General features: G+C 48.3%; 1 protein-coding gene across 3 annotated transcripts in view; it reads right to left on the bottom strand.

Moving 5' to 3' along the window:
- Positions 1-6,174: 6,174 nt before the first annotated feature.
- The window catches only part of UBE4B (ubiquitination factor E4B), a 123,556-nt gene continuing 118,924 nt past the window's right edge, over positions 6,175-10,806 (bottom strand). For all 3 annotated transcript variants that reach the window (XM_086715625.1, XM_025912758.2, XM_086715626.1), the window contains 3 exons: positions 7,881-8,055; positions 7,219-7,365; positions 6,175-6,902 (listed from right to left, as the gene is read on the bottom strand). In XM_086715625.1, coding sequence (XP_086571751.1) covers positions 6,841-6,902; positions 7,219-7,365; positions 7,881-8,055 — 384 coding nt within the window. In that variant the 3' untranslated portion in view covers positions 6,175-6,840. The remainder of the gene's footprint in view (positions 6,903-7,218; positions 7,366-7,880; positions 8,056-10,806) is intronic.

Here is a 10,806-nt window from a genome sequence, read left to right as displayed (position 1 = left end):
CCTTGTCATGGGGTGGGGGAGGTTTTGGCCATGCTGTCATCTGTGTTAGAGGAAGAGTAAGTGTGGAGGACAGGAGACGCACCCAGTGAACTCCATGATGAAAGTCAAGAGATTCCAACGCGAAACAGTGAAAGGGTCACTTGGCTTCTTCTCGCCGCCCACAGAAGCCATTTAGATCTTTAGAAAACTTTCTAAATGTGAGGCCAAGAATGTGACTACAGGGGTGCCTGGTGGCTCAGCTGGTGTACCGTCTGACTCTTGATTTCGACTCAGGTCATGATCTCGTGGTGCATGGGATCGAGCCCCACGTTGGACTCTGTGCTGCTGGTAAGGAGCCTGCTTGGGCTTCTCTCTCTCCCTCTCTCTTTCTGCCCCTCTCCTGCTTGTGCTTTCTTTCTTTCTTCCTTTCTCTCTCTCTCTCAAAAATAAAGAAAGAAAAAAAGAACATGACTACAAACCCCTTTAAGCTCTCAGAAAGACTTAAGGATTTCACAGGAAATCCAAAATAAATAGGAGTTTATCCTGAAGAGATTTGTGGCTGCAGTTTTTGTCTGATCGAGTAAAGCCCGAGACGATTCACAGACAACCCACAAAATGTTAAGGGAACTATTCCGAAGAAAGTACCTCCAGCTTCGAGGAAAAGGGACCAAGAAAGTACAACACGAAAAGAGACTTCTGAAACCAACCTCTTTTTAGGAGCAGGAAGCAAACGGAGAAGCGTACTTCAGGGCAGTTCAGTCTGGTTACGGAAAAGGAAGGGGCGCGCGGGTGGCTCAGTCCGTTAAGCATCTGACTCTCGGTTTCGGCTCAGGTTGCGATCTCATGGTTCGTGAGTTCCAGTCCTGCATCAGGCTCTGCGCTGGTGTGTGTGTGTGTGTGTAGATAACTCATGTCTTTAGTTCACAGATCTTTAAATCAAGAGGAATGGCACTCAAGGGACCGTACCTAAAAGAATCACGTCGGAGGAGGCCCACCTGGACCTAGACCTGATGTGGCTGATGGGACCTCGGACTTCAAGCTGAGGCCATAATGGGATGAAATTTGGGAGTCTTTGGGGGAAGAGACGGATGTAGTTTGCAGGTAGGGAGATTGTAAGGGGGAGTGTGGCAGGTCTTGTTTCGCAGGATCACCGGGACCTGCCATCTCAGATGCTGCTCTTACAGCAGGATGCTAACATCCTTCCCATCGTGAAAAGTGGCTTTTGCACTCCTTCCCCTTAAACCCAGGTGGGCTTATGACTAAGGCAGAAGTGACACTATGGGACTTCCAAGCCTAGATGGTAAAAGGCGACATATCTTTTCTTTCTTTCTTTCTTTCTTTCTTTCTTTCTTTCTTTCTTTCTTTCTTTTTCTTTCTTTCTCTTTCTTTCTTTCTTTCTTTCTTTCTTTCTTTCTTTCTTTCCTTTCTTCCTTCCTTCTTCCTTCTTCCTTCCTTCCTTCCTTCCTTCCTTCCTTCCTTCCTTCCTTCCTTCCTTTCTTTCTTTCTTACAGTATTTCTTTAAGTTTTGGCCCAACGCGGGGCTCAAACTCACGAATCTTGAGATGGTGACCTGAGCCAAAGTTGAACACTTAACTGACTGAGCCACCCAGGCGCCCCTAAAAGGTGATAGAGCTTCTGCCTGGTCCTCTTGGATGCTTGCTCTTGGAACCTCCAGAACCGTGGGGGATAAAGTAACTGTTATTGTATCTAGCCACTCAATTTTGGGGGTGGTCTGGTTATGTAGCAATGGATAAATGAGACAGCTGGAATGACAGACAAATATATGAAGAGATAATTCATCCCACCACTGTACTGAGCATTTCCCCTGCACCAGGCACCCTTCCAGGTGCTAGGGGATACACAACAGACCAAAACCCCGCCCTCCTGGGGGACACATTCTAGGGGGGAAATAGACTTCTTAAATTAGTAAATAATATAGTAAGTTAGATAAGGATACGTGCTGAAGAGAAACACGCAAAGAAAGGGAATCACAAAGGACAGCAGATAGTGGGTGAATGAGTGTGATTTTTTTTTTTTTTTTTAATTTTTTTCAACGTTTTTTATTTATTTTTGGGACAGAGAGAGACAGAGCATGAACGGGGGAGGGGCAGAGAGAGAGGGAGACACAGAATCAGAAACAGGCTCCAGGCTCCGAGCCATCAGCCCAGAGCCTGACGCGGGGCTCGAACTCACGGACTGCGAGATCGTGACCTGGCTGAAGTCGGACGCTTAACCGACTGCGCCACCCAGGCGCCCCATGAGTGTGATTTTAAATGGAGAGACAAGGAAGGACTCACCAAGTTGGGCTCCCTGCGAATGTCCGTGGGAAGGGGGTTCCTTGCCGACGGGGCAGCAGGAAAAGGCCCTAGCAGTGCCGGGAGCATGCCTGCAGGAGGAGGAGGCCAGGGCGGCCTGGTGGTTGGGGGAAGGAGAGCTGTAGGGTGTGAGTTCAGACAGATTGCGGAGAGGGAGTGCACTGCCTTCTAGGCTACTGTAAAATCTTTTTTACTCCCAGGGCATTGGGAAGCCGGGGAAGGTTTGGAGCATGGAAGCAATGTGATCTTAGCCAAGAAGGTTTTTCTGGTTTTGTTTTTAGTACTCTTCATGCCCGATGTGGGGCTCGAACTTGTGACCCTGAGATCAAGAGTCACACGCTTACCGACGAGCCAGCCGGGCGTCCTCTGAACTTAGGCAAGTTTTTTTTTTTTTAATTTTTTTTTTTTTAACGTTTATTTATTTTTGGGACAGAGAGAGACAGAGCATGAACGGGGGAGGGGCAGAGAGAGAGAGGGAGACACAGAATCGGAAACAGGCTCCAGGCTCTGAGCCGTCAGCCCAGAGCCCGACGCGGGGCCCGAACTCACGGACCGCGAGATCGTGACCTGGCTGAAGTCGGACGCTTAACCGATTGCGCCACCCAGGCGCCCCTGAACTTAGGCAAGTTTTAACAAGGCCGCTCCAGCTGCCGTTTCGAGAAAGAACAAGGGAGAAACAGGGAGAGCGGTCAGGCGGCTTGATGCTGGGTACATTTTACAGGTAGAGCTGAGAAATTTGTGGACAGACTGGCAAGCAGCCCACAAGAGAGAGGTCGAGAATGACTCCCAAGTTCTTGGCCCGAGCGACCTGGAAGGATGTCGGCGCCATTTACTGTGATGGGGAGACCAAGAGGAACGGGTTGGGGGTGAAGCGGAAGCAACTTAATTTGGACACGTCAACTCTGAGGGCCTCTCGGACATCGGCGAGGACGAGTGTCTGCCGGGCAGGAGAGGGGCCCGGGCCGGAACACAAACCTGGGGCTTGACAGTGAGTGGCCAGCAAGCAAAGCCCTGAGGTTCAAGTTATTTCACCATCTCCCATGAGAGCTGGTTCTGGAGCTGACCCCGAGGCCAAAGCCCCTTCCAGAATGGTAGGCTGCCTCTCCATAGGTCTTTGGGCATTCTGGACTTGGCCCATTCTGGAATTCTGCCATACAACAGGAGTGCTGGAGGGATCAGACTCTGACGCCCATATGGCTTAGCTTCGCATGCCTGTTTCACCACACGATCTCCTTCAGACAGTTGTTGAGGATTAAGCGAATTATTGCATGAAAGAGCGGCTTACACGTAGAATATGCTCGTAAAGTACAAGGTATCTTCAGGGTGGTTTCCTTCGGTGCAACACCGGGGAGGTTTCTTGCAATGAAAAACTTACCTAGTCAGGGGGACCTGTGTGGATCAGTCGGTTAAGCGTCGGACTCTTGATTTCGGCTCAGGTCATGATCTCACGGTTCGTGGGTTTGAGCCCCACATCCGGCTCTGTGCCAACAGTGTGGAGCCTGCTTGGGATTCTCTCTCTCACTCTCTCTCTCAAAGTAAATAAACTTAAAAAAAACAAAACAAAACTTACCTAGTCAGAGCGGGTCTATTTACGTCTTCTTCCCACTCCAACCCAAACACCATAGAATCCACTATTTTTTTGTATCAAATCCAAAGGTTGCAAGATGTGCACAAAATAATGTGCTCAAGCTCTCTTTTCGAAAGATATTTTACCAACTCCTTTAAAAAACCCACACAATAGTGAGTCACAAAACGAGCACGAAGTTATTTTCATCATCTCTCTGTCAAGGATTATTTCTCTTCTGTTCATCAGATACTCCGATCCTTCTTTTTATTTGACCAGCTTTCTTGTGGCCAAGACCTACATTAAAAACGTTTTGGAATTTATCTCAACATCCATAATTAACAGACTGAAGGCAAACACAAGTTTCTATAAAACAGTAACCCTGAAAACATGAACAGAAACACCAACTATCTTGCTCCTAGAGACAGTACAGATAGAAGACGTGTCCTACCAAACAGAAGATCCTTGAAACCTCTGAATTCTGAATGTTCAAAATGCTGAGAGCATACGGAGGGATAAGGCAGCATCCTACTACATTCGTGGGGTCAGACAATGACAGAATCTGTGGCTGCGAAGAATTTATAATCTGTTGGAGAGGAGATAATAATACATATTCATGAGCTGGATGAACAATTAGGCATAGAAGCCCCAAAACATAATTTTATGGGCATATACATGTATAAGCTTAGTAAAAAGTGAACTACATTAACAGAATTATCTGCATTGTGGGATTATGGGTGATTTTTTCTTTAAAAATCTGTCTACATTGTGTGAAATCAAAGAAAAAAATTTCTTGACATTTATTCATTTTTTGAGAGACAGAGAGAGACAGAGCATCAGCAAGGCAGGGGCCGAGAGGGAGACACGGAGTCCGAAGCAGGTGCCGGGCTCTGAGCCGTCAGCACAGAGCCCGATGCGGGGCTCGAACTCATGAACTGCAAGATCATGACCTGAGCCGAAGTTGGACGCTTAACCGACTGAGCCACCCAAGCGCCCCGTGACATTTTTATTACAATGAATGCATTCTACTTTGGGGGAGGGAAGTGATTCAGTCCAGATTTGCTCAGGAGAAGCAGTAGGCATGGTGGTTAGGGGCATGGGCTTGGGAGACCTTGGGAGACAAGGTGACCTTGGGCGAGTTTCCTAGCCTCTCCTCACCCCACCCCCTGACCTGTTTAAAAAAGCCGAAGCCGTAGATACGAAAGTGCTGGCACGGCGCCGGGCACACAGCAAGTACCATGTTAAGTGCTCGCTTTGTTCATTACACGCGCTGGCCGACAGGGTTATGTGAAACCGTGGTGCCAGAGAACAGCTCGGTGAAACGGGTTGGCCTTGAGTAAGGACTGTGAGAGTCCAGGGAAAGGCACTCGAGATGGGGAAAAACTTGAGGCTGGATGGCGGAGACTGAACATGACAAGTCTCAACCCCCACGCACACCTGCACAGTGAACCGAGCGAGGACCGGACGGAGCCTCGGGACGGACGCAGAACGCGCAAGCTTTTGTTTTCAAAGTAGCAACTCCGAACGGGTGGCAGACGAGAGACTTCGCCACATGCAGCCCCGTTTGGCTCTCGTTCCTCACCCACCCCTTTGCTTTCCACAAAAAGAAGAGACTCCAAGAAGGTTCCTTCTGAATGTGTATCACCATTTATTGTAGTTTGCGTTAGGAATTGAACAGAGGACATGGTCTGTGGGGGGGGGGGGGGGGGGGAGAGGGAGGTGGGAAAAAAGGAAAAGAAAAAGAAAGTATGTTTCGGTAGCTTAATTTCTTCAAAACACTTTATGGTTTCAGATCCTTTTTCTTACCCCAAAGGAAATTCAAGAATTCAAGTATGTTAAGTCGGGAGCAGTCATACAAAAAGTCTCGTGTTTCTGTGCGCGTGTAGGTGTGTTTGTCTGTGTGTGTTTTTACAAGCAGACACATCCACGTTTCCTGCACCCCCTTTTTGCTTTGGTAAGGCCAAGCCCCAAAGGACACGTCATACAAACGACCCCTGCCTCGAACTCGCAGACTCCAGGGTTGAGGAGTTGATTTTCCCCCCTTGGATACCTGTAATGGTTTTGAATCGTCCCCCACCCTCCTTACCTCCCCCCCCCCAAAAAAAATCCATAAGTCATGTAAATCCTGATATACTTGAACACTTCCTCGGCTGTACTGTTCCTCAGATCCCTAATAGAGGCCTTACTACAAGGACCAGAGTGACAGATTCTCATTTTGTTCAGAATAAAAAAAAAAAGACAAAAAAAAAAAAAACCAAAAAAACTTTAAAGGGACATTTCAAAAGGAAAAAATAAAAATAAAAACTGAAATTCAAATTCTGAAAATAGCTTGCCTTTTTTATTAATCATGTCATCTAACACCAATTAAAAAAACAAATATGTGAATATGATATAAAAATACGATCCCAGGATGAACACTTTGTTGCAGGCACAATTCTCTCACAGAGTATATGTTTGGAGGGCCAGTGGGGGAAGGAGTTTATTTTTGTTTTTGCTTCTCTTAAAAAAATCCACAGCAGTGCAAGTAGGGTCAGGAGGGGAGCAGGGCAAGGATTCTTTAGCAGCAAAATGTCCAAGGTTCTCTAATCACAATCAAATCAACGGATATCGGGTTTAGGGGGGAAAATAAGGACGAAGGGGATGCTGTCCAGACCCATCTGTCATCAATCACTGAGAGACTTCCGTCGCAAAAGCCCCAAATGGTGACGTAAGAAGGACGAGTTTTATTACACGAGCAATCGTAAAGTGTGTCCCTCAAGCTTTTGACCATGTGTGTCACTTAAATATATGTACAGGACTCGGGCTCCTCTCCTCCTCCGTGACCTTGCAGATCTCCACCGTCTGGTCGCTCTGGGTGGGCTCTCGGGGTCTCCCGCCGCGCTGGGCCTCCAACATCTGAACAGCATGTCCGCCGCCGACGCTGCTTCTGCTTGCCTGGCTGGCCTTGGCCTCGAGCAGAGGGTGGGCACGGGGGGGGGCGGTTTAATGATCGCTGTTCTGTTTCTCTCTCATCCAGGCGTGAATCTGTTCTTTCAGTTCTGGCACTGGGAAAAGAAAAGGAGAGGATTAATGCCCCAGGCGGGAGGGCTCCTCCCGGGAGCCACTGCGTGCAGGTCTGTGTACGCGGAAAGACAAGGCCCTTCACTCCCTCACTGACGTGAAGCCTGGGGAAGGCCCAGGCTCCGGCGGCGGAAAAAAGGGCAAAGGATGTCTTGTGTCTTTTCCATCGAGCGTCAGACGCCGCGTGGCTTCTGGATTCGATAGGTCTCCCCTTCTGATTAATCTCGGACACACGACTCGGGCGCCACAGCTGGGCCCGGCGGCCTTGGGCACCGTGACTCTCGCCGCGCCCTCCTCTACCTGGTTCCAGCATGCTCTCTGTCAGCATCTGGCGGTTGAAGGGGTCCGTAGGGGAGTTGAGCAGGTGCCGCAGGATGATGGAGCGGTCCATGATGGTGCCGGAGGGCAGCCGCACCGGGTCGGTCATCAGGGTGTCCATCAGAGGGTCTACGGAGACAAAGCCAAGAGCAAACTCTACTCACAGAGCCGAAAACTGAAAATGAGAGCGAAACAAAGCCTGTCCTGCTTCGCATGGTCCTTCTAGGCCCCCAAGTTTAGCGGGAAGTCAGCATAAGACAGAGGCACACCCGGCGCCCCTGGTGGAGGGGAGAGCACTCTCGTCAGCTACAGCTGGGGGGCAAGAACAGGGGAGAAGGACCAGGGCCATGCAGGAAGCTCCCGCATCTGGGGACTTGCAGGAAATCCCCTCCCGCCAAGGCAAGGCTGATCCTGGAATCTTCCCGGCGGTTTCCTAGTTTGAAATCAAGACAAGGACTTTCTTTTTGCTTCTAATTGATAACAGAAACTAAAAGTAGGCAAATGTAATTTCAGAGAGCGTGCCTCAAGGAGCAACTCTAGCGCACCATGAAAAAAGGAAAAGCACAGAATGCGGTCTTTTTGTGTTACGTGTTTCGAGGTAACTCCAATCAAAGAATTCGGCAGGGAAAGAGTGGTCCACTTGCCTCTGAACTCGTCTGGGGCGTCGCTGTAGTCGATTTCTGCGCGTGCGTTCTTGGCTACTATCTCCTCCACCTTCTCAGCTAGGAGTTTAAACTTCTCGATCGCTATTGTGGATTTGATCCCTGCCTTCCGCATCTTCGAGATCACTTCCTCAAACAGCTCTTTGCTGTAGGATCTCTGCAAGTGAGGAAAGACGACGGGAGACAAATACATTTTAAGCGGAAAAACACAAGCTGCAGAAAACGCCTAAAGTCCAACCCATGTAGGAGCTTCTGGGGGGCTCAGTCGATGAAGCATCCGACTTCAGCTCGGGCCATGATCTCACAGCTCACGGGTTCGAGCCCCGTGTCAGGCTTTGGGCTGTCAGCTCAGAGCCTGCTTCGGATCCTCTGTCCCCCTCCCCTCTGGGCCCCTCCCCGCCTCTCAAAACTAAACGTGAAAAAATAAAACAGCCCTGAAATGATAACACATATATAAATACTCTCACATGACTATGAACGCAGGAAGACTGGAATATACGTATCAAACTGTACAAGGTCATTACCTCTGAGGAGGGCTTCAGGAGTGAGGCAAATGAGGGGAATTTTTAAATAGTGGAATTATCTTACAGTAAACATTCATTTCTTTTAAAATGTAAATGTTAAACAGAAATTGAAAATCAAGTCTGTCTGAGGCCTCGCAAGGCACTGGGCCCTGGCAGCAAACGGCGGCTCTTTCCGCTAAAGGCAGACACGGTGAGAACAGCCCGGCCTGGTTCCCAGTCGACAGGAGCTTTCTCCCGTTCGAGGTCAATCTCTCAGCTCAACGCTGAAGTGTCGGGTGCTCTGCTGACAGGAGCACGGGGGACGGTCTAGAGGACAAGTGCCCACCACAGCTGCAGTGGGACTCGAATTCTGGCTCCACCGTCTCCTCGAGCGCTGGGTGGTCTTAGGCACACCCCTCTGAGCCCCAGTTTCCTTGGGTGTAAAATGGGGGTGGTGACACCCACCTCACAGGTACCTAATTCATAAAAATCATTGCCATTTCAAAATATCACAGTATATCCTAATTCGCATTTCTGGCAAAAACACTGGCCACTTGTCAGTTCAGGGACAGTGATCCAGACGGAGGAGGGGACCGATCAAGACTCCAAGGACGGCATCGTAACCCGCTGAGCGGTCCTTCCCATCCAAGGACTCAGACGAATGTCTGCAGGATGAATTCGTCTCAGGGTCTGTATTCTCTTAGAGTGTGGAACTGATATTCCTCCATCTTTCTTCTTTCCTCTGTAAACCTCAGTCTCTAAGAAAGCGCACGTGTTCACTTCCTGTCTTCACAGGCACCCATGCCCCCTGTTACTTTCATGCACCTGAGGGGGAGACAGAGGGAAGGGCGAACGCTGGCCTCGACCTAGCGGAAATCCTGAAAGCCATCTTGCACAATCCTGAAAAGTTCGGAGAGCCTCCAGTATAGTTCTCTGAAACTAAATTACTGTACTGACCCAGCAGTTACCTTATCTGACATCTACTTATCATGAACCGGAAGCCAGTCTCCGTCTCTTTGGGAAGGGGTGCAGAGGAGAAGTGGCCAAAAGGTCATAGAATAAGAGGTTGGAAGGGCAAAATGAAGATATTTTGCACAGGGGCTTGTTGCTGGTTGGGCACTGCTGCATCAGAGGCGGTTTCACCTTGAACTTCTCTTTGTAACAAGGAGCCACCTGGCCACCCTCGTGAAGCATCACCCATTCTGTTTCTTAAAAGATGACGACTTTTTAACAACTTATGCTTGCTTATAAATCAACTTCTAAGAGCAGCGTGGTGAGCATTGTTAGAAATCAAAGGGAGCCCGCACCGAGGGGACGTGGCATTCAGCCTCTAGGAGCAACGGTGTCAGTGCCTGGAGCAAATGCACGTTACTAAGCTGTCGCTTCGAGTCTGATGTGGGTTGGGTGAGAGATGCAGTAAAGACGCTGCTCTTGACCTCAAAGATGTCCCAGAGTCATTCTAAACTCAGATGTGAAAATATTTACAAATCGTGTATCTGATAAAGGTCTTGTATCGAGAATATATAAAAAAAACTCTTACTATTCAACAACAGAAACATAATCCATTTTTTTTTTAATTTTTTTTTTTTTTAACGTTTATTTATTTTTGAGACAGAGAGAGACAGAGCATGAATGCGGGAGGGACAGAGAGAGAGGGAGACACAGAATTGGAAGCAGGCTCCAGGCTCCGAGCCGTCAGCCCAGAGCCCGACGCGGGGCTCAAACTCACGGACCGCGAGATCGTGACCTGAGCTGAAGTCAACGCTTAACTGACTGAGCCACCCAGGCGCCCCAACATAATCCATTTTAAAAAAATGGAGAAGGACTTGGACAGACATTTCTCCAAAGAAGGTATACAAATGGCCAAGAAGCACATGGAAAGATGTTCAACACTATTCGTCATTATGAAAATGTAAACCAGAACCACAGCGAAGTACCATTTCACTCCCACTAGAGTAACTATTTAAAAAAAAAAAAAAAAAAAAAAACCACGAAAAAATAACAAGCGTTGGTGAGAATGAAGAAATCGAAATTAGAACAGTTGTACATGATCCGTTCGTACACCGTAGAACACAATGCGGCATTTCCTCAAGAAGTTAAATGTAGTATCACCATATGACTCAGCAATTCTGCTGCTAAGTATATACGCAAAAGAATTACAGACAGGTATTCTAGTGTTTCATCACAAACACTCCGAGCAGCCACATTTATAATAGCCAAAAGTTGGAAACAACTCAAATGTCCACCAATGGATGAATGGAGAAACAAATCGTGGAGTATTCACATAATGAGATCTCACTGGGCCACAAAAAGGAATGAGCCAGTAGGCCATGCACATGAATGAACCTCAAAAACATTATGCTAAATGAAAGAGGCCAGACACAAAAGGTAGTGTATTATCTTAT

The sequence above is a fragment of the Puma concolor genome, chromosome C1 (assembly GCF_028749965.1).
Source record: "Puma concolor isolate L17-30 chromosome C1, mPumCon1.1.hap2, whole genome shotgun sequence".
Classification (NCBI taxonomy): Eukaryota; Metazoa; Chordata; class Mammalia; order Carnivora; family Felidae; genus Puma; species Puma concolor.
This window is presented reverse-complemented; position numbering and strand designations above follow the sequence as displayed.